At 43.8% G+C, this 23310-nt stretch overlaps 1 protein-coding gene across 5 annotated transcripts in view; it reads left to right on the top strand.

The window, feature by feature from the left end:
* Nucleotides 1–23310, top strand: part of MSANTD1 (Myb/SANT DNA binding domain containing 1) — a 46637-nt gene continuing 23327 nt past the window's right edge. Inside the window, exons 1-3 of one of the 5 annotated variants that reach the window (XM_019287426.3) lie at nucleotides 10033–10178; nucleotides 11015–11107; nucleotides 14995–15113. Coding sequence is in view for 2 of the 5 variants with exons in the window: in XM_019287423.2 (XP_019142968.1) it covers nucleotides 22696–22744 (49 nt within the window). In the remaining 3 variants the exon portion in view is untranslated. Of the gene's footprint in view, nucleotides 60–10032; nucleotides 10179–11014; nucleotides 11108–14994; nucleotides 15114–22634; nucleotides 22745–23310 lie in introns of those variants that run through there. The other 4 variants (XM_019287425.3, XM_019287424.2, XM_019287428.3 and 1 more) reach the window with 4 other exon arrangements.

The raw sequence follows: 23310 nt of genomic DNA, 5'->3' as shown, positions 1-23310 counted from the left end.
CTTTGCTTAGCCTCCCTGGCTCTGCTCAGAGCAGGAACCAGCCATGCAACTCAGCCCAGGTAAGGCCACACTTCACCATCCCCATTGCAGCTATGTTACATTTAACAGGTTTTTCCCCTCTAAGTGCCCTGATTTACTCTTTACCCCACCCCCTCACTGCACAAAGAGAGGGGGAGAGTAAACCTCGCCCGTGCCCCAGGAAGGCAAAGGCATGGTGAGAGCAACTTGCACACAGCTGCAGCTTCACCTGGTACAGCTCCCAGCAGCAGCTTTCCTGGATGAGAGCTGAGAGCTGGGGTGGGAGAGGCTGGGGATGGGATATGAAAGCTGCCAAGGGCTGTTAGGCCAGCCCAGGTCCTTGTGCCACTTCTGCACAAGGCTGGTGAGGATACTTTGGGCATGTGGCAGTCCCCCTGCTCACCCCCCTGGTGTAACTGCACGCCGTTTTCACCAGCACTGTGTAATGCAGCATCAGGGTTGCCACCCACAGATTAATAGATCCTTTGAAAATCCAGGAGCATATGCACCTCCTAAAAACCTCCTCTACCTTTTCCACATGCTGTTAAATTACCCTGATGCCTGAGTGTAATCTTCTGGCTGTTCCCTGTGCCCATGAATTACTCAACATGGCATGCTGGATCCTTAGCTGCGGGACAGTTTTTCCAGTTGTTTGTTTTGAAAGCTCTTAAGAGCAATATACGATCAGCTGAGGTTTCTAATTAACTCTGAATAGCTAGTCTGCTGCCACTCAAGTATAATGCTCATTAGCATCTCAGCTAACAAGCTTCAGTGTTTGCCCTCCTAATTAGCTTCTAGTTAGAAGTCTTTCCCTATCCTAAGATGTGCTGTTGTTAATTGCAGTTCCAATTGCTTTTACAGCAAACTCCTGAGAGACTGCTAAAGCTCTGGTTTATATAGCCTGATAAAGATCAATATCTGGGATACTTACAGCTACAGGTTCTTTATTCTCCTGTAAGTGTGTGTCTTTACCACATGTTATGCAAAGAGAAGGGGGGACAGAGCCACAGCTCTTAAAATTAATGAGGAAGTATTTTGCCTTTTAAACAGGTGGTAGAACTCTAGTCTGCTTAAAGCAAATACAACTTTCACAGCTAGTGCTGCATGAATGGCTTTCCAGGGTTTTTTCCATGCAGCTGTCCATACAATGGCTAGTTTTCCATGCCCATGGATTTCTAAGGGCTCATGAGTGCCCCACAAAATGCCCTGTTGCTGCTGATCTCAAAAGCCAGTGTATTTGTCTGTTGCCCGGACACAGAGCATGTCAGGTTGGCTATTCCTTGTGGGCTGCTGGTTCACGATGGTATTTCCGTGGAATGCTCTTAGCACGGTTTAATGTATGCCTGCGAGCTGGATTAACCCCTTAGTCCCTACGGCTTGGGAGCACTTACAGCAGAGTGGTGTCAGTGGGCTCAAACAGCTGTGCCCCTGCAGACCAGGAGAACTGGGCTGAGGGGAGCAGGGTCGAGGGAGGGAGATCCCACTAGAGCAGCGTGGAGCATGCAGAGGGAAAAGGTGAGTCTTGAGTTTCACAGAGCACCTGAAGCTGTTGTGCGCTTGTTCCATGGAAGTAAATCCGTTCTGTGCCTTTTCAAATCACATATTTACTTCTCAAAGAGGGGGAAAATACTGCTCAGCTTGGGGAAGATTTACTAGTGGGTTTTCACTCCAGACATGCCCAGAGCCGACCTGTTACCACTTCCTAAACTGAAACCCCCTTTTTGCTGAGCCTTCTGAAATGGGTTTAACACATCCTGTGCATCCTGCTGCTCTGTGTAGGATAAGAACAGGCCTGCACTGAAACCAAATACTGAATTTTATCATGGGGTGCCTGGATCCTTCTACCTTGGTAACTTCTTCCTTCTCTTTTTCTAAATGAAGGGTAAGGTATTGATGTTACCAAGACAAAGTTAGAAGAGAAAGGTGAGTCTTTATTTGTCTTGGTGGAATGACTGTAATCGTGTGATGCTTTATCATGCTGTAACTGCGGGTTCTAGAGGACCCTTGTACCCAAGCAGAGTCCCCCTGAAGCAACATGCAGGTGTAAGGATGTGCCCCATCAGTCCAATATAGTATCCAATTATATTTTAGAAAGAGAGAAATTCTGGTAATGAATATGCTTATGGTTCATAACACATTAATAATTTAATTTAAGTATGGCCTACTCACACTAATAGCAATAGATTTAAATAGTCATAGGTCTTTCAAATCTGCTTTACAAAAATGGGTAAGAGCTTTAGATGGACAGGAGGTAACCGGGCAAGTTGAAAGGGTGAGAGTATTTTTACACAATGTTGCATGTCTGGTGCTGTTCATATCAGGTCTAATATTCTGCTCACAAATGATTCATTAGCATTTTTTTCAGCTGTAAAAAATCAGAATTAGAATACAGTCCTTGATGAGAAGCTGACTTTTTGGATTTGACTTCCTATATCCAATTAATGTGTTGGAAAGTGGGAGTAATGATGGTGAGCAAATCTCAGTGTTTGAAACTATTTCAGTTATATATCAAAGAGGCATATTCAAATGAGCTGCTTAACCTCTGTTATCTGCAAAACTGGATTCCAAATATGTCATTTACTGTACTGTACTTCAGTTGCAGATGGCACCATAAAGTGAAGCACATGATATGATAAAACTTTTTTTAGAAGCTTTAAAGTAAAACTTGAGTTTGTAATAAAGTAATTCCTTTTTCTAATAATGTCCACTTTGTGAGGACTTTGATGCTCTTAGTTTCTGGGGGAAAACCACGAAAGACCACCAGAGCTGGGGCTGTAACAACTACTGCCCTTGCAAATTGCTGAACAGATAATGTCAAGTGTGGAGGGCATCTCATGATCTCTGTCCTCTTTAACATGGTCTGCCCTAAGTATTTTTGTCATCAAACCAGTTTATGCAGTGCTGGCTTATTGCCAAACTTGTCACATAAAGTGGTTTTTTTTTGATGTGAGTATAAGCTAAATTGGTGTTGTGGTCTTTTTTATTAAGGCAAGCAATAAATTAAATTGTGGGATTGTCACCATTTTTCTAGGTACCATTTATGCTGACGGCACAGAAAGAGTAATGTTGAAACAACTCACAAACATACTGACTGAGTAGGTCCCTCTACCTTGACTCCATTTGGTTCAGTAAATGTTCATGAAGCTTTCTGAGTCTGAAAATGGAAAGGATCTTATAATCCTTGTTCTTTTTTCTGATAAGGCTGTGATCCAGGCCATTTCTTACAGCAGAACAGCCTTTCTGCATAGATCGTTAGAGAGGGCATCCCCTTAATTATTTATACTACACATACCAGGTGTGCTGATTATGAAATTTCCCTTGAGGCTCCAGAAGGAAATGAAATCCTAATAAATGCATGAGACAGTGGAACAATGCTAGAATCTCCTGGATGAAAATCAGTCATCCATGTCAGTGATCCTTCTTACAGTGGTTTTTAGAAACCATTGCAGAAGCTAATCTTCTTAGGCTTGTCATCCAAACTGTCCTGGAGGTGTGAATAAACTGCCCTTCCAGAGAACTTCAGTTCTCTCGTGGGAAACAAAGGAAAAAAAGGCTAGAGGAATACATTTCTTGTCTCAGGTAGGCGTGGAGGTGGCAGTGTTGATATTGAGGTTGACTGTGTTTGTAATTGCTATCATTGCACAGTGATGACTGAAACATGGTCATGAAGCTGTCTAGAAAATTCTCCATCAAAATGCTGGCTGAGAAAATATGAGGACTCTGTTTTGGAAATATGGGCTACCCTTGCCTTGGCAAGTGGAGCAATTTAATTTGGAGGAGAGACTGGAATTTGTTTGAGACACTTCTTATCCAGAGAGATCAGTGAAGTACAAGGTAAGGAAGGGCCTTTCTCTGCAGAGGGAAATGGAGAAATACCAAAGACACTCAACTGAGGATCAGAAAAGGAGAAAGACCTTGATGTGAGAGACAACAGGGAAAGCAATACAGGGGTGTGAAACAAAAAATTGTTCTATGATTCTGTGATTTAATGTAACAGGGAAAAGACAACACTGATTTTAACCCAGAGCAATGTGCAATGAGCATGACAAACCCAGTTCTCTTGTCCCTCTGCAAACAATACAATTTTTAAGAGGTGGAATAGATAAATATATGAATGATTCTATTAATTTTGTTGTTCACAGGAGCAGCTAAAAGGGTAAGATACTTGCAGAGGACAGGCAGCTGGTGAGAAGACTTTATAGTGTGAGCTCAAAGGAGCGTGTATCCTCTTCTATCAAGGGACTGAGGAGGACTCTGAAAAGCTGGTGTTGTTCAGTAGAAGAGCAGAATGATGTTAGGAGTAAAAAGACATCTTTCAGAAAGTGGAGGTTGTGTTTGAACAGAGAAAATAGAAAAGAGCATACAGGCAAGTTAAATAAGGCAAGTTAAACAAGGCAGGTAAAATCAATTTTGAGGAGCAACTTGTTAAACTCATAGAAACAATGAGAAAACCCCTTCAAACACATGAAGGGTAGGGAGCCTGTCCATCAGCAGGCTTGATAGGCAATTGTAGTATAATAAGAACACTCAAAGTACACAGAGCTGTTACAGCAAGGCTAAATAAATCTTTGCTTTGCTGTTCATTATAAAACATCTCAGGGAGCTGTCTTTTCTGGAGCATTTTGGTACCTGAAAGCATCTAAAAGTGTGTTTTAAACTGAAGTGTCAGCAGAACAGGTTTAGAACAATTGGATAAATGCGTAATACTATTGATAAAAATAGGTGGTAGCCATGGTAGCCACCCAAGAGTCCCAAATGTGGAGTTCTTAAATTAATGGTTTCCTTTGATATGAACTAAATAATTGATGTGGCAAGTGAAGGTGGCAAATGCAACTGATGTTTAGGACTGTGTACACTGGTAAATCAAGCCTGCCTTGGTCAAATATATGGAAAATAAAATGAAGACTTCTAAATATGACATATTGGGTGGATGGAAAAATGAATTTTGTAGAAGGAACCTGTCACATATCTGTGTCCTTTGAAGCTCAGCAGCCCTTGTGCAGAGGTGATTCAGCTGATAAGGCCTATCTGGACTTCCAAGGCCCCTTACCAACAGTCATCAAATCCCCTAAACAGTCAAGAAATAAAAGGGAATGTGTTCCTGTAGTTTTGAACTGGTTATGGTTCTAATTAGTTAAAGATAACAAAATAGAGGGAGGGCATTGAGTCATCCTTTTTCCAACTGCAGGACATCACCAGGTGGCAAGAATCTCTGTTGGTTTCTCTATTGTTAAATTACCTACTAAAGCTCTAAGAAAAAAAGGAGAGTTGACAAACTCACCAGTAAGACATTTTCAAGGTAGGCTAAAGTTAAAACTGGCTGTGAATATTCTCCATTTTCTCACCTAATCTAGACTTCTGCAAAGAATGCAGAAAGGGGAAAGAACCATACATATGCATCCACAGAGATGTCACCATTCAGGAAAGTATCTTGGTGTCATTGTGAGTAGTTCTTGGAAGGTATCAGCTCAATCCTTAGGAGTGATCAGGATGATAAATAGGATGCAAAAGACTTTAAAGAAGACCTAAAATAAAACCAAAAAAAGGCTTGTGTGTAAATCCTCAATATGCCCAGGTGTTGCACAGTGGGTAACTGTCTTAAATACAGGAGAAGTAGAAATAGGACACATGAAATCTGCAAGAATGGTCATAAGCACAGGAGGGTTTCTCTGCCAAGAGATTTAAACACAGGTTGGAAAGGACCCCTGGGATCACCATGTCCAGACTCTACTCCTGCTGGCACCACGGCACACAGCTTTTTCCTGTGTTTCATGTGTTTCTCAAATGCTGCCAGAGAACTGTCTGGTCCCTGAATGCAGAAAGCTTGTTCAGCTCTGCCTACATGTCAGTAGACAGCTGCACCACCTATTGTGCATTCCCCCCGTGTTCAGCAGTGTCATTCATCCTGAAAACTGAGCTAGATTCTAAAACTATTTTTTTTGGGTCGCATCTGAATTATCTATCATATCCACTGAAAAGCTGCCCAATTTTCCCTTCCCCGTCTCTTTTATGTTTGTGAAAATCCTTTTTCATATTTATTTTGACACCAGGGAAGGGAAATTTTTGAGTTTTGGCATCTGTGGGACATATGGGGAGAGGTAAGCATGTAAAATGTCTGATGTCTCTGCTGTTTCCATAGTCCTCATTAAAGGAAGGAGGGTGCAGAGGAATTTTTTGCTCGTACTGTTCAGAGAGATGGTTATGAGATAATCAGTGGAGAGAAGAGTTCATGGTTGTTTCTGCTGCAGAATAATTAGGCCGACAAAACCCCCCATATAGCTACAGTTAAAGGAACTGTTCCCCTTTTCTATATCAGTTTTCCTTACTTTATTTGAGATACAATTCCATACCAGTGAACCCCCATTTTTCCACAGTAAAACTCAAATCTGTGCAACAATGAATCAGTAATAACAAACCCACTACCTCATTGTAGCCAGATACAATTTCAATTGAGGATATCTGTTTTAAGTGGGCCAAAATATTTTATATAATCTACGTAGGAAAAAAACTTCGTTCATTTTCATTGCTTGATGCATGTTATTTTCTTGCTTGTAAAGTTCTTGAAATGCATCACAAATTGGTGGAAGATGCCTTCAGTGATCTGCATAACCATTCTACATCTATACTACTACAATACACCCTGGAGACTCTTCTCTGGGAGTCAGGGGAACTGGGAAGGCTCTGGGCAGTCTCTGGCTGCGAGACTGGGAATATGTCAGAAGAGAAAAGGTGAGGTACTGTCCTGGTCCATGGAAAATACATTTTCAGTTCTGGTGCTGCTTCTTGTTTGAAGCACACAGGTTTATCTTGGGTAGTGCCAGGCCCAGAAAAGGCATCCATTTGGATCAAATCAAATCATATTTAGAATTTGATGCATTTATTTCAGAGGCCAGACCAGTCTCCTGATGAACCACCCTTTCTGTCTAAGGACTCAGCTTAAATCTGACTAGAAGCTGTCTTTTTTAGCATTAGTTGGGAGTTTCTGCTTCTTAGGGCTACTGAGTGCTGCACCAACACCCAGTCTCTAGCTTATGTGGAGCACCTTTGGTGACTGACCTAGACAGAAGTGTGAACTAGAGGGGATATTTCTTTCAGATTTTGGCTATAGTTGCAACCACAGAAGTGACTGTGTCATTGATGAAGGTCTGCAGTGAATGTCCTTCTCACCAAGAATATCTGCCCAGGAGCTGGGGCTCAAGGGTTTGAAGATGTAGGCTGGCATGAAGTACAGGCTAGTGAGTGCTGTAGGAGAGCTCCACAGTGCTGTGTGGGAGTGTAGGATTTTCCTCATGTGACCTTTCCTTCCTTCTTTGTTTTGGGAGAATGATGGTGGTTGGTCTGTGAAAACAAACACTGCCAAATTGTGGGGAGTTAAATCAATGCTGAGCTCCTGTGCCAAGGGGGAAAAGTCCTGAGATGTGAAAGAGGAGGAAGGATACGGGGCAGTGAGACCTTGCTTGCCTCTGAGTAAGGGGTGGTGGTCGTACCAGCTGTGAGTTTGGGCGTCAGCCCATGCTGGAAAGTGACACAGTGGCACAAAGGCTTTTCTCATAGTGGGATTCAGAGGAAGGGGATGGTGTGCGCAGCAGGTTTTCCTGCAGTCTGGATTCTCTTTCGTTGTGGTGCAGAACACACACTGACAGATAATGCAGCAACTGCTGTGGATATCAGGGCAAGCTCTGATCTACATCTTGGTGTTCTGTGGGGGAAAAAAAAAGCCTGAGCTCAGGTATCCACTGTGGGGTGTGGATCCATCCTGTGAAATGCTCGTGGGAAATCCTCCTCAACAGGCAGAGGGTACAAAAGCATAAACCTGACCCTGATTTAGGGCTGGTAAGACTGCACTCTGTATTGTCACATGGTATAATTAATTTTTGAATATTTAATTATAATGTGATAGTGCAGGGAGGATTGACTGGCATTGCTCTCCAAAAGACAAAAGCAATATTAAACTTTCTAATGCTCCCACACCACTGCAAATACTGAAAAAACAGCTGTAGCAGGTCAGTGGAGACACAACTGTGTGGTATTTCTTCTGTAGCCATCAGGTGCTTGGCTGGAAGGACCATAAGCTGTGTTTGTGTCCATACATTCAGACTTAGCAAAATGCAAGATTCTCTCTTCCTTTTCCTTAGAAAAAAAAAAAGAAGGAACTCCAAGGAATTTAATCTCTGTGCAACTGTGTACTTTTTCCTAACACAAGACTCCCTAACACTTTGTGATGCTCTAGATCCAGGATATCAAATTCCAGCAGCAGGTGTGTTCAGAGCTGCGGGGGTCCGGTGAGGAGGTTGTGTTCCTTGGCAGAGATTTTTTAATTATCACCTTGCTAAGGTGAGTGGGAAATTCTGTCTAAAAATCATCAGCGTGGAATGACAGTGAATTTTACCTCTCCCTTTCTTATTCTGTGGGAGGAAGTTTAGGGCACTTGGTGTTCACTTTTAATGCTGCTGGATAAACTAATGACTGTGTCACCGAGATGAGTCTGAAATCTAAATCAAAGTCTTGTGTAAGATTTTATTTCTGAATGGGCCTGAAACAAATTCTGGAGGTCCTGCACACATCTACCTACAAAATTATCTTGCTAGATATCTAAAATGAATTGTAAATATTTCCATTTATTCCGCCTATTCATCTATTCCTATTTAGAGGGATACCTCCTCTGTTTTGTCAAAAAGTGCCACTTCTGTACCTCATACCTCCTATTTTTATGGTTAGTCTGTTTCTGTGAGATTAAAATGTATTTATTTTCTCAAAATACTTTTTTGCAACTTCCAAATAGTGCTGCCTGCCCTTTTCTTCTTTCAAATGCATATTTCAAGAATTGGAAGAAACAATGAATTTGAAGAAAATCAGGCTCATGGTATTTAAAAACACATGTGTAGACTTGCTCTTTAATTAAAACCTTTTCCCTAACAATAAAATGTAGCTAGCTCATACTTTATTCTGTTGGGTTGTGACAAAAACACATTGGCTAACAGCTACTCTAAAAATTCCTTTAGGAAACGCCTTTAGTTAAACTTTTGCAGCTAAGCATCTTTTGAGGATGAAGAAGGTGAAGGAAGCTAACTAGGCACGCAATCACTGGGAAAACCATAGAAAATTTCTATAGCCTATTGTACTCCAGAGAGTTTTATGATCTGCTTAGCAGTCAAGGAGCCCAGACTCTTTTTAACCTCAGCTTAAACAAATGCTTAAAAATTCAAGGTAAAAGCACAGTGGTGGTAATAATAGAGATTTTAGTTTGACATTTTAACCCTAAAGTAAGGTTAGGACTTCAAATGGTGGGAACAGATGTGTATCTGGTGATTTCAAGAGGAGTTATTTGCAAGATACAGTTTCCTCTGCAGTCCTTTCCTTGGTATCTGCTCAGACTCCTGGAGACCCTTTTCCCACCTGTATCCCCATGGCAGCTCTCACGCTGCATCCCTCAAGCTGCTCCCACACTCTGCAAGCTCCAAACCTGGCCAGGTGAGTCAAACCTGCCCCTGTTGCTGAGGTCTCAGCTCACAGCCTTGCACTTGCTGCTTAAGATACAAATGATTGGTGTGGTGGTTTTCATATAATAACTTAATGGTTTTAATACTCATCTCAGAAGTGGTCGAACTTGGGTTTGGGTCCTCCTTCTCCCAAGGGATATTCAAATCTGCTTGTCCCTTCCCAGGCTGTAGGCAACCTCTCAGCCCTTCCTATTGAAGTTGTGCCACGGTGCAGAGAAGGATTCGCAGACCCGGAGAGGAGAAGCAAGTGGGGGCCTGACTGCTGCCTACCTAAAGGGAGGTGGGGAGCAGGTACCTGGCGGCATTCCCAAGGCTGCTCACTATATAATTTGCATTAGAACATCTCTGGATAAAAATCAAAACCAGCCCTGGAGGCAGAGTCCAAGCCCAGTGCCTCTATCCACAGGGAGAAGTTGCAACCACCTTGGCCTGGCAGCAGGTGCTATTTTGGTGCCACCCCAGCCACACCCTCTTCCTCCAGCCAAGTCTTTAAATGGAACTCAGGGTGGCTGCTCCCTCACACCGGCATCAGAGCCAGCTGAGGAGTGCTGGTTGTGCCCACGACTCCCCAGTCCCCAGGGGGCTTCAGAGGCATCAGTGCTGAGAGGTTCAGCTTGGCCACAATGTTTGGATCTCAACATGGAGGAAAGAAAACCTGAGGTACCCCAAAACCTTCTTTTGGTGAAAAAGTGGGCTCCTGTGGACTGTTAGGTTGGAGGAGGGGAGAAGTTATGGCTCATTTAGCTCCGCATTTTAGACTTGGAATTTCCTTTTGTGATGCCCTTCAGATCCCTGTGTGGCTTTGAGAACCTTGCCTGAAGTGAATGGAGGACATTTCATTGTGAGATGTCACTGAAGGACATGCAAGGTTAACTTCAGCTCTGGAGTGTCCAATTCTCTTTTGAAAATTATTTCAGTTTCACAGTCATTTACTAGCTTTAGAAATTTTTCCCCTTTGCTTGTCTCTGCCTTCTTGTGTAAAATAGAGATACACTACCTTCAGCACCCACCATATGTTAAAGAAAGATTTGTGATCCTCTGAAGGACAGCAGGCTGAGCACTGAGTGTTAAGTTGCTAATGGAAAAATTGGGCAGATGAGAAAATTTGGGAAAAATTATACTTGCTGGTGCCCTGGGTGAGATTGGAATGTCTTTTAAAGAGATACCTTTTGCTGGCAGTGGTAAGATGTGCAGATAAGAATGTCTGTCATATTCTTTAGGCTTAAAGTGAGCAGCTTTCAGCACGCAGGAATGAGGTTGTTGAAGGCTTATGGGCCGATTCAGGTTATTTATGATGGACTGTATAGCATGGGGAAGGCATTTGTTGGTGCAGTCCGAAAGGCTAGAGTTTGACAACTAAACCAAACCCACCTTGCTAGACCTTCTCAAGATACCCCTGGCAGAGCCTGGGCGACCTTCCTCCTGGGTTGGTACGAAATGTGTCCTCATTCCCCTCCCCACATGGTGCCTTGTCCTGCCAAACTCTCTCTCCCCAGATGCGAAGTTCAGCTCTGGGTCGGTGATCTGCTGTGAGGAGGCCTGCACTGACTTTAAAGCTCATGGAGGATCTTCTGTTCCTAGGACAGCAGGTACTGAAGCTTTTCTTCCACACCATAAAACTCTGATAAAAGTGTGGGTTTGTGCGTTGAGCCTGTGCTTTCCTTCTGCTCCTCTGAAAAGCTGGGAAGGGAATGGAGCCAAGTGGTTCAGGGCTGCAACTTCTGAGCGTGTAGAAGGTGCTGCATTGTCTTCTCTTCAGCCAGAGGAGGTCAAGTTGGTCACTGTTTCAGTCCCCTGTAGGGAGTCACTTCACAGGTTGGTACCTTCTGGGCAGAGGAGCCCCCAATGTGACACCTGCTCTCTGTGGTGATCACTGACCTGTGTTTTCACAGGGTTTAAGCGGTTGGTGCTTTGTCCTTGAACCATTTGATTCCTTCTGATGCACTGGCTCTGAGGGTGCTCTGTGGATGGACCATTTCAGAGCTTTTAGCCAGTAGGCTGAAGGGGTGTATTTTAAAATGTGTTGACTTTTAATATTTTTTTTCATGGTTTTAAGAGTTCAGCAACTTTTTGTGCCTCATGGGGGACATGCCTTCTTGCAGCTCCATATTGGACTTAACCATTTCCCCAACCTTTTACCTGCAGAATTCCCTAATGAGAATACTGGTTTAAAGACAGGCAAAGTAATTTCTGGTTTTTGGTGATTCTTATGTAATGCTACAGAGCACTGGAAAAAAATTGTGGCATCCAAGCATGGTTTTTGATTTTTAGAAGTCTTGGTTTTGCCTGAGATGGTGCTGTCTGTAAGGACATGCAATGCATTTCTGAATTTTTGGAGGGAAAATACAATGCTCTTCCACTTTCTGAGGTTTAATGTGCATGTAGAGATTTCCCTGGGCTCTACAGTGAGGCTATGGCCCAGTCTTGCTTCAGCTGTTCTTTCTTCTCCTCTTCCAAGACTTACGTTGGAATAGTTACTTTTAGAAAGTAACCAAGTAAAATAATGTGCATGTGTATATATATGAAAATATAAAAACGGTGTGTATTTATATGTGTGTGTGTATAAATAAATAGCAATACAGATGTTGGCTCTGTCAAGTGTAAATGAGAACCTTATTCACAAGATTTGCTTACAGTTTTACTGTGGTTTCATACTGAATTGAGCAATTGGGAATGAAAGAGAGTTGATTTTTTTTTTACCATTTCTGAGTGTACTGCAATCATATTATGTTGATAATCTGAACCAAAGCTGATCTTGCTTTCCCATATTGTAGCACATTGAAAGTATTGAGAGCCATCTAAATTATCTTAAAAGTGAGAGTGATTCCAGAAACTTGACTGATAACTCACACTGCCTGTAGTATTTTAAATGCTTAGATGGGAACTTGTATGTGATGCCTGCCTTAAGGAGTTCTCATTTGTAAAATAAAAACAACACAGGGAGGCAGAGTAGAATATAGCACAATAATGTTTCTGAAACATTTACCGAAATGAGATTTAGAAAAGACTCTCAAAATAATCCTGATAGTTGTGGTTACCAATATTCAGGGTTCTCTTCTGCTTTTACAGTAGAAGAGGCTTGAAAATGTGCATTTCTTTCAAACCAAACACTAGTAAGTGTAAGTTGGATCCTGCTTTTGGGACCATGAATTTTATTACTAAGTGAAGCATCTGGTTCTGCCATTCCAGTGGGTGTTTTCTGTTGCTTCAAAACAAGAAAAGCTTTTTGGACCTTTCTTTCAGCTTTTATCTCTGGTTAAATGACTCCTTTAACCCTGCAAGGCACTGCAGAAAAAGTACATTAATTTTTTCATCTGGGGGTCTGCCATGCCCCAGTGGTTATGGCTTTTACCCCGAGGCTGGAGGAAGCCTGGATGTCAATTGCTGTTATCTGATAGCTGTGTACAATACCCAGAGAGGTGCTGGGCGGATCAGAGGTCAGGGATGAAGCTACAGATCGGTCGATGAAAGAATTTGGCTATTGTGGAAGCAGGTTAAAGCAGGGATCAACACAAGTTACAGTGGCTGGTAACTGGTGGCTGCTTGTGGTATTCTCCAGATTTCAGGAGGCAGAGAAGATCAGAGAATTCCATGGGAATATTTAGTGTGACATCAAGCAGCTCTTGTCAGACTTGCTCCTTTGCTTTCAGGAAGGCAGGATGGTATTTTGGAAAACACTTATCACCATTTTGCTCGGCTGGTTTTTACAGCCAGAAGGAATGGAAAAAGGTTTGTCTTGTCTCATTTACAGAGCATGTCTGAAGTCCTTGTTTCTCACATGTGTGTTGGGTTGTCCAGTCACTCCAGCTTGTGTGTTCAGTGGTCTTGCCAGATCAGCACTTCACTGAAGTTCTCCTTAATGGATTCGCAAAAAGTGATAAAACACTCCAGAAGAGGCCTCAAGGAATGATTAGTTTAATCTTCAATTAGCTCCTGCTGAGACATGATGAGAAATCATTTGACAGAGTAGGCATGAGTTTTAATATAATCTGTCCAGTTATCATGAAGTGCAGTGTGCAGAGAGGAAAGAGGGTGCAAATGGAGAACACAATGACATGAGCATTGAATGTTTTAAGACTGCTGCCTGTGATGCATTTTTGGTCTGCTTGAGTGGCTTCAGCCACTGGGATATTGTGACAGGGCATTAAAGTCAGCATGGGGAATATTTTCATCTGTATGGCTGGTGACAAGAGGCAGTTGTACTTTTTCTGCCCTTGCTTGGCATGGTTTGTGAATCAGGCTGTTGAGCTCTTTTAAAACCACAGCAGAACAGGAGCTAAAGCCAGTCCAAGTAGTTTTTAGAATAAGGGGAGTGAGGCCGAGGGAGAAGAGGGCTGACTTTTAAGTCCTTTGGAGTTGGCCAATTGCCTCTAATAGCAGTTGCACAAGAGTGCCTCCCCTGAGAACCACACCGTGTCCTTCTGTTTGCACAGAAAATGGAAAATATTGGCCACTAAAAGAGAATGAGACACTGTGCTGTGAACTGGTTTGGCTTTCTGTAAACTGTTTAGTCTTCCTTCTCTGCAGTCAGATGGTGGTGCCTTGTTTCTTTGTTTAGGTCCCTTGTCCTACAGTCATTAAAGCTGTATTTTATAATTAAAGAATCCCAACCTTTTGAGCAATTGAAGATTTGCTAAGAACACGGGGATCCTTCTGGCTATGTAGAAATCTATCAACTGAATGTTCAGGGATGAAACAAATAAGAATTCCCTGGTGCCATTCACATCTGCCACGGACTCCCTTGAGACAGCTTGTCGGTACTTGCATCTTCATGCTGCATGTCTCCTGCATCTGTGTGGTTTTAGGTTCCATACACTTCAGGTCTGCACCTCCCCCTCAAACATCTTGGTTAGGTTTCTTATTTAAGCTGCATCTGCCTGGTCCTCTGTGCAGTTGGGCTAGAAATAGGTTCAGCTCTCCAGTACTGAAAATCTGGTCCGTAGCTCTTCTGTTTAGTTACTCTTCAGGATAATCTTTGCTGACCTACTGGAGGCAGCTTTTCTGCCAAAAAGAAGTCATTTGAGTGCTTCTAATCTGCCACAGGTGAACTGAGGCCAGTTAATCCGTAATTTAAATTAATCTTGTTGATTGCACTTGCATGATTGACTCAGCTGAGAAATGGATGGTGGCAGGTACTCTGCCACTCCTTTTGGTGTAGTCTTAGCTTTGCTTGCATCCAAATCTGCATCAGGGGAAGTCCAGATTGGACATTAGAAAGGGATTCTTCACTGAGAGGGTGCTCAGTCACTGAACAAGCTCCTGGGGAAGTGGTCATGGCACTAGACCTGGCTGAGTTCAAGGAGTGTCTGGACAATGCTCTTGGTTATACGGTTCTGTTTTTGGTAGTCCTGTGAGTAGCAGGGAGTTGAAGAACCTGATGGGTCCTTTCCCACTTGAGGTATTCTATGATTCTATGAATAACCACATTGCAGTGGGTATTTATAGCCAAGCAAATGATGCTGTTTTCCCCTCACAGACCTACACTTGGGGCACATCCTCTGGGCTACAACACTGAATGCCACCTTGAATGAAAAGCACCAGGCAGGATTTGAAAACCACTGGTGGTACTGGACAGCTGGCCTTGGACCTGGAGAAGTTTGTATCCAAATGTGGTTTGTGGATGTGTAATTAGTTCAGGGGAAGTTATGAAAGAAAGGAGGCAGACAGGCTTCCTGAGGCTGGCCAGAATGCTCCTGTGCCAGCTTGGAAATGTGTCCTTGGTCTGTGGGCTCATGGGTTTGCTGGCAGCACTGCACTGCAGCCAAGAGAGGAAGCGAGGACACGCTCCTGGGTTTAGTTTTGACCAGAACAATGGAAGATAATGGCTGCATCAAAGTAGCATGCTAAGGCTGGAATATAAACTGAACCCTGGTGGGTGGAGAGTGTTTGGAGCAGAGTAGTGTGTGATAAACAGCAGAGAGCCAGTGGGAGGGGAAAACAGCTGGAAGAAACCGAGGAATTGATGATGAACAGCAATTTATGATGACGGCAGTGAGGGGAGATGTTGGGTCCTGAGGCAGAAGGCTGGCTGGAGGGGCACACTTGGATGTGAGAGGGGTAGATGACCCCTCCTGGCTATCCCTGGGATGACGAGGGAACAAGACTGTGTATCCTTTAACCAAGAGGGATCACAGGACCCCAAATACTGCAACCCACTGTGTTAAAAGGGGCAATGTTACACATGCACATTGCAATAAACCTTTCTACGTTGAGATGGGTCATCCTCCTGCCTGTCACAAAACTTCAGAGCTGATGCTTAAGTTCCCAATCCTGTCTTTGTCTTGGAGATGCTACCCAGTGTTGTGGTACCTGAAGAATTTGTGTGGATCATCTGCACAAATGTAGAAGTCATCCTTTTGGGGGAAGGATTTACAAACGCAGACCACACAGGACTTCACGGGCCCTATCAGTAGCTCTCAGGGGAACTTTAACTCCCCTGAAACACTTTGAGCATGGCACTGGGAATAAAGTGTAGTACAGTCCCCTGGAAGATGTATATGCTTCCAGTGTAAGGACATGGATGCTGTGGGAGGGGTGATGCTGCTGTCAGCCCATCCCAGAAATGGCATCTGCCTCTTTTGTGGTCTCAAATTCCATTACCAACCACTTAAGTAGATAAGCTCATTTGCTATCACAGCATGAGGGTGCTGGTGAATTTGGTTTTACTTACCTTTTTGGCAGCTCTCAGATGAGGCAGGCTTTTAAGAATACTTTTAAGAGTACTGTCTGAACTTTATAGGTTGCAACACTTCTCTTGAATTTCCATTCCTGAGGCTGCCTCGCAGTAATACCCAAAACACCATTTACATTTTAGTATTTAAATCTTTTATGAACTGATATGAAAATCTCCAGTGCCCTAAATATTTTATCTGAAATACTTTTTTTTAAATCTTTAAATTTTCCTCTGAGGGGCAAAAGAACTGAGTGAACCCTTGTGAGGGGAAAGGGCTGCAGCTGGGGGTAGGCTGGGGTCCCCAAGCAGAAGTGCAAGATAGAGAAGCTCCAGTCTTTCTCCACTTGGCAAACATCTTTGGATTTTAATGCTTTTTATTTTGAGAACCTGTGTGTGATTGAACTGCAGAACAGCAGGAGCTAATCCCACCACTGTCCCCCACGGAGATGAGCCGGTGTGAGGGGTTCCCCGGGAGTTGCTGGGCGCACCTGGAGCGCGGCTGAGGGCAGGGATGACTGGGGCTGGTCCGGCCTTCCCACGTCTATTGCCAGCCTTGGCAGGGACCCAGGGAGAGACAGTGTGGGGATGCAAACAGCTGGGAGGTGGATGCAGCCGGCTGCCAAGCCAGTAGCAGGCTCTGAGCAGCGAGGCCGGGCTTCTGGCAGCGAATTGCCAGCAACTTGCGCTGCAGTTCCTCTGAGGTTGCTGGAAAAGGGCCCACACCGCTCTTCTTTCTGGAAGAACAGCGAGCTTGAAGCCACTTATTCAACGCAGCTCTAATGCTTGCTACCACAACGCTGCGCAAACCTGCTCAGCTGGAGCCCCGCGCCAGCGCCGCGCTCCCTGCGCTTGGCTCCCTCTCTGCTCGAGCCTGGGGGATGGCTCCTTGCTAAGGATCGATGAATCAATAACCTCCTCCTGGCATTTACTTGAATACCACTGCTGCTCTCGCTGCAGTTAGCAAGGGGTGACACCAGCAGCATTAATTCTTGCTGGGGCACAAACGATGCTGTGTGCAGCAGCAGCAGCAGCCGATCAAAGCAGCTGCCGTCATCTATTTTTTGGTGACATGGCTTTTCCTTCCTGCCCTGCTGAGTCACGGGAATGTCACTCAGCACAAGGCACAGGGCAGACTTGTGCACACCAGGGATTATTTTTCTTCTTTTGTGATACATCTCAAATCCAAACTGGATTAACTCATGGTTTATGTCTAAAGCGAAGTGTTTAGAACAGGTTCTCAGAGGAATTTGCTTCTGGAAGAGCAATATTTGCATAGCATCGTAGCAGCAGTTTTTAATGAATTAGACACTTTTCAGCATGTAACTTGCTCAAATGTGCTAAAAACCAAACAAGAGCAGGAGGACTTACTGACTAACCCCAGTAAGTAAGCAGGGCCAAAATAATTTCTTTCAAGTGGAATTTGGGAAACCATTCACTGGGAACGGAGTGATTTTCATTGTAATATGATTTGTTGCTTGCCTGCCAGAAAAGGAGTATGTCTGATACTACGTACTGCAGAGTTGTTCCGTATGCTAAGGACTTGCAAATTATTTCTTAAGAGTAAGGAAATCTAGGAAATTCTCTATTTGTTATAAATTGAACTGTGAGTATGACGCACGCAGAACTGAAGTGCTTTGTTTTCAATATGATATAACTAAATTTTTAATAGTATGGCCAGTCTCTTCCTGTATGCTTGAAAATTTAGGAACATGTGTGACTCAAAGTCCATCTAGTTTGGCATCCTGCCTGCATAATATTCTAAGTGCCAGACGTTTGGGCAGTGATTATTTGTACCTTCTGGACATAAGGGATTTTTTTCCCCCCTCCAATATGCTAAACTAGGGTCTGTAGCATGAATGTCTGTGTTTCTGCTAAACTTAAAAAAAAATCAAGTAATTAAAAAAAAACCCTCAGTATTTTAATTTTAATCTAATTACTATCAACCAGCCTGTACCTGGTTTCTCCAAACAGTGAATTCTCTGGGTTCCCTGCAGTTCATGAGCTCCTTCTTCTAAAGCCCCACGTAATTCCAGTTCTCCCCCTTGCCTGCTAATGCTTCCTGATCTGACCACAAAAACTGCTGAAGCCTCATTTCCCAGCTTGTCTGCATTCACCTCGCTGTCTCTCGCCATCCTCTCTCCAACTGAATGTCGGTGCAAAGCTGGCTTCCATGGTTACTACTAAAATAGGCAAAGGAGATATTTTTGGTCAGAATCTGCCAGTTCAGCAAGATCAAAATGCTTTTGGGAAATGTTCTGAATACAGTGAAATTTAAGCGGGATGTTTCTTGCAAAATGAAATAAAAAACCTCTCCACCTTTCTCCAGCTCACCTGCACCGTCCCAGAATACAGTCCTCCTGGGCTGCCCAGTGCCCTGCTCCACCATCAGGGAGACCTTTCACTCAGACAGCCCTGTAGCACGGCTTTTGTATGGAAACCTTTGTTTTTCTTGGTTTTGTTCTAAGTGTTGTCATATCAAAATCTTCTCTGCCCCACATCAGCCAGGATGGCTTCCCTTCAGCCAGCCTCCACCACAGCACCCATTTCTGTTGTCAGACTTCTGTGCAGGTGATATTATTTTAGGTGTACATAAAAGCTATCCAACCATGCAATGTCCTTTGCTCAGTGATGTGTTGCTGTCACTTGTCCCTTCTGGTCTCTCATGTGTTTCCCTTGTGGCATGTCCCAGTTAAGTTGCAGGCCCTCTGAGGAAAGGGACTGCCCTTTTTTTATGTATCTCAAGACACCTACTGTTTTTCCTCAGCCTGAATAATTTTTTTTTGTTGTTGTTCTGTATTTGTAATAGACCCTCCTGCAGTTTGGATAGCTTTGGGCTTCCTTTGCAAATGCTGCTGTGTTGTTAAAATTCCCTCACAGGCAGTAGGAAGGCACGAGCTGTGTCTGTGTGCAGCTCTACAACACTGACCTGATGGCTCTGTGTTCACAGCCTTATGGTTTTCTCTTGCTTCTGAGCCTTTACAAACCCCCATGACTCCACCACCCAAGGAGACTGGCAGACTGAACAGTGCATGGACCTTAGTGGCGTTCCTAAGTCAGGCACCACTGCCTGCAAGGTGCTTCCCTACTTCTGGGTGAGCTCCTCGTTCCCAGCACTCTCCTGAGCACAGCAGATTCATTGTTGGTTTAATGGAGGAGAAAAAAGGCAGCTTCTCCTCCTGATCACCTGTCCCAGCCTGTCTTCTCTGGCCAAGCTTTTCAGCAGTAGTGGAAGAATATTTCCTCTCTCATAAGAGTATTTCACAGAGTATTTCTTCTCTCATAGAGGATTCTGAGTTGGAAGGGATCCACAAGGATGCACCCTAGGACATGGATGTGCCTCCTGGCTCCAGGGCACTGCTGACTCATATGCAACTTGCTGTTGACCAGGACTCCCAGGTCCTTTTCCACAGTTGCTGCTCTCCAGTGTCTCAGGGACAGTGTCTCTCCAGTGTACAGGGGACCTGCATTGCATTTAACCATCTTCGCAAATTGCAGTAGGCAGCTATCAGAGATACTAAACCCATAATTTTCAGTAAGGCTTTAGAAAGTGGGCCTTTTAGCTCAGTGGATGGCAAAATGTGGGGCAAGAGACAGCCTTGCAACACACGCAGCCTTTCTGAACTTATAACATATTATCCCACTGTCATGCAAACTCCAAATGTGTTGTTTCTAGACAAACTCATACATAGTATTGTACCTTTTAAAGCACAGTTATCAAGGTGTGTCTGCACTGAAATTCCCAGAGAATGAACACATGCTCTGCAGTCACGATCCAGTTTCAAGATTTGTTATTACCCCCATGTGTTAAGCTCCTGGTCGGCCAGACCAGAGGATTGCAAGACCAGCCTGTTCTTTGCATGATCTCGCTTTTAACAGCTTGCCCCGAACAGAAAGTGTGAAAGCAGCTTTTTTTGTTGGTGGGGTTTTGTGTGTTTTTTTAGTTTTATGTAATCAAGACATTACAAAATAGTCTACTGAGGTACCCACGTGTTGTTGAGTTGGACCTGTGTCTTCGAGGGGTGATGCTCCTTCAGCAGGAAACTTCTCCTCCCGGTCTCACTGCTCCAAATTTGTGCCTAAAAGGGTGTTTTCTCCAGTTGGTAGCAAGACTCTCCTGAACCAAAGTTAATGTTCTTCCATTTCGAAAAATCCCAATAGGCAGTGACCTGTGTGTCAGCATCTCTGTAGACAGCTCCCATGTAGATTTCAGACACAGAAATACATTTAGGGGAAGTTGCAGAAATTTCTTGTGTCCTAGTGGAATAAACTCTGCTTTGCCCAGAAGTTTCTGCCTGACTTCTACCACACTCCCCAGCAGCAGGATCGGACATGCTCCTCTGTAATCACGATGTAGTGGCTCACAGTTTGTGGGCTGGGCTCTGGTGCTTGAGTGACTGAAGCCGTTTTTCCCTGCAGGCACAGGGGAAAACACCATTCCCTAAAACTTGGCTAAAGGGACTTTTATTTGGCATGCATTAGCCCACTCTTGCAAAGCTGAAGGCTGTATACACAGTCAGTTAGCACAGATCACCTGAGGTAGAGTCAACAGATATGTAAGGATTAATGGAGTTGTCTGAACTCTGTGATAGCAGCATTTATAGGGAAACTTCATTAGATCACATCTGCAAATTATAAACCCTTCTACCCTGTTTGAGGTTTGTTATCTTTAGAGATCACCATGAAAGGTGGAACAGCTGTGAGAGCTATTATTCAAGCTGATATATAATGACTGCAAAAAAGGTAGGGTGTTTAGACAGATGATACGAAGAACAGATTTGCAAGAGGATCATTAAATTCATGTTCCTCTGAGCTGGTGTGCAGTGAGAGGAAAGGCATGAGTGAGATTCTCAAGCATTGCCCATCAGAGGAGGGACTGGGGTGAGCAGGAGAGTGGAGGAGAACAACTTTCTCCTACAGAGGGAAGTCATGTACAAAGGTGTACTCAGTAGCTCTGTTATGTATATCAGTGTTTTCCAAGACCTTATTTTATATCCTTATATCCTTATTTTATTGATGAGAACAGCTGCAGCTTCAGTTGCTTTTGGGTTGCTCAGTGCCAGGTTGGTTCTCAGTCTGGAGGAGGCTGGTGCTGGAGGACTCTGCCATCAGGAGTTGGAGGGGAGTGCAGGAGGGGTATCAGTGCCTTCAGTCTGGCAGAGCTGCAGCTTGTCATGTCAGCAGTTATTCTGGGTTTGGTGACCAGCCAGTCTTCGAGGTAGATGACAAATCTTGACTGGTATCTAACTTGAGAGGGGCAAGAAGCAGCTGAATGCTAACAGAGCTTCTCCTCCCAGTGCCCTGCCTGGGCACCGACTGCTATTGCTGCCACAGAGCTGCTCTTCCCCTAAAAGGTTTGCTGGTCCTGTCTTAGCTGTTTGTCCCAACTCAGGGACTCAGTAACTCCTAGGGACTGGACAAATCTGCAGAACATCAGCAGAGAGAGGCGCAGCCTGGAGAGGTGTATTTTCCCTACCCTGGCTCTGTTAAAGACTGCAGGAATTATTTGGGGATAAGAAAACTACTCTTGCTTTCAGATCCACGTAGGAAAACAGTCACTTTATCAACCACTTGGCACACCTGCTTTGGCGAGGCAGAGGAGGCATGTGGCGTCTCCATAATTATTATCAATGACTTTTTTAGAGGAGGGGGTAGAACCTGAGTCCTTGAAACTTAGATTCCCTTCAGGTGCTGAGAGGAGGGGAATAAGGGAGGTATTATTAGAAAGCATTTCTTTTATTTAACAGATGTTAAATAGCACTATACCACTATATCAATCTGTCAAGTACACTAATAGGAAACAGCATATAGAAAAGTTGAGATCTGAATTTCACAGAGAAACAACCGCCCCTCTTCTGCAGGATCCCAGGGTCTGGGGGCCAGCATGGAGCACAAAGAGCAGCCGCACATGTGCCAAGCATATGTGGATGGAGAGGGGAAGGAAAAGTTGTGGACTATAACAGAAAAAACTTGGTGCAGCTGGAAAGGTTTTCACCCACCCTGTCCTGGTTGTTGTACTTGAAACTGGATTAAAAATATCCTTAAAGCAGAGACCACACATATCTTTGGGTTTTGACAAGCTGTGTGTACCATGCTATGGGTTTCATAGTGCTGTTAATCGGCATTTTCACAATGTAGGTGGTTTAAAGTCTGGAGGAGAAAAATAAACTTTTAATGGATGATTAAAGGTTGAAAAGCAAGCCTGGCTTTGCAGTAGTGTGTGTTCGTTCCAAGTCAGACCAAGAGCGATGGTATTTTCCTCTTGGACTCTGCGTTGCTTCCTTAAACTTGTCCTGGTGATCCCCAGCCACTGGCTGCGACCACAGGCAGCCGAGGTTGGTACGGTTTTATTAACAGAGCTGCCTGAAGCCCAAGGTTAAGTGATGGGAATTTCAAAACAAAACAATAAATTAATAAAATGAATGTGTCATCAGCTGATCCTCTTCTGACCACCATCTGTCCCCTGATCATGTGACGTCTCCCAGCTGGCCACCCAAGAGACAAACCATGCAAGATCATCATCACAACATATGCTGCTATTTACACATTTTTAAAGGTAATAGTTGCTAGGCTGTCATATTAGTAGTTAAAAGCAGTTATTTGGAAGCTAGGGGATTTTTTCTTTATTTCTCTCCTTTTTTTTTTTCCCTTAGGAAGGCAGTGACTCAGCAGGTATATTTCTGATAGAGACATGTTCAGGGTTGGATCAGTGGAAATTCCTATGTACAGTATATGTAATTCTACCCCCTACCCCCCCACCTTGTTCTATGGTATGCTGTTGTGCCTTTTGTAATATGCAGTAGAATAAATAAAATAGAAAGAAGACAATGGTACCACAAATGTCACTAGTGTACCTTTTAGGAACATTGTGTGCTCTCTTTGCCATCTCCAGGATGCAAACCAAGCCGTGCGTTTTTAAACTATTGTTAAGATCAAGGATGTGGTTATGAGAAGACTTACAATTTATAGGATACTTAAGCATTAAGGATTGAGGCACAGAACATTTCCTGGGGATTAACGACTGACTGGGTGAGCCTCAGGCCATTAACCCCTGCCTGCCATTAATCTTCAGGAAATGCCCTGCAGTGAGGTCGTTATTGCTGTTATATGCTGAAACAGAAA

Source organism: Corvus cornix, chromosome 4 (genome assembly GCF_000738735.6).
Source record: "Corvus cornix cornix isolate S_Up_H32 chromosome 4, ASM73873v5, whole genome shotgun sequence".
Taxonomy (NCBI): Eukaryota; Metazoa; Chordata; class Aves; order Passeriformes; family Corvidae; genus Corvus; species Corvus cornix.
Note: the sequence above shows the minus strand (reverse complement) of the source record. Positions and strands in the feature narration are given on the sequence as shown.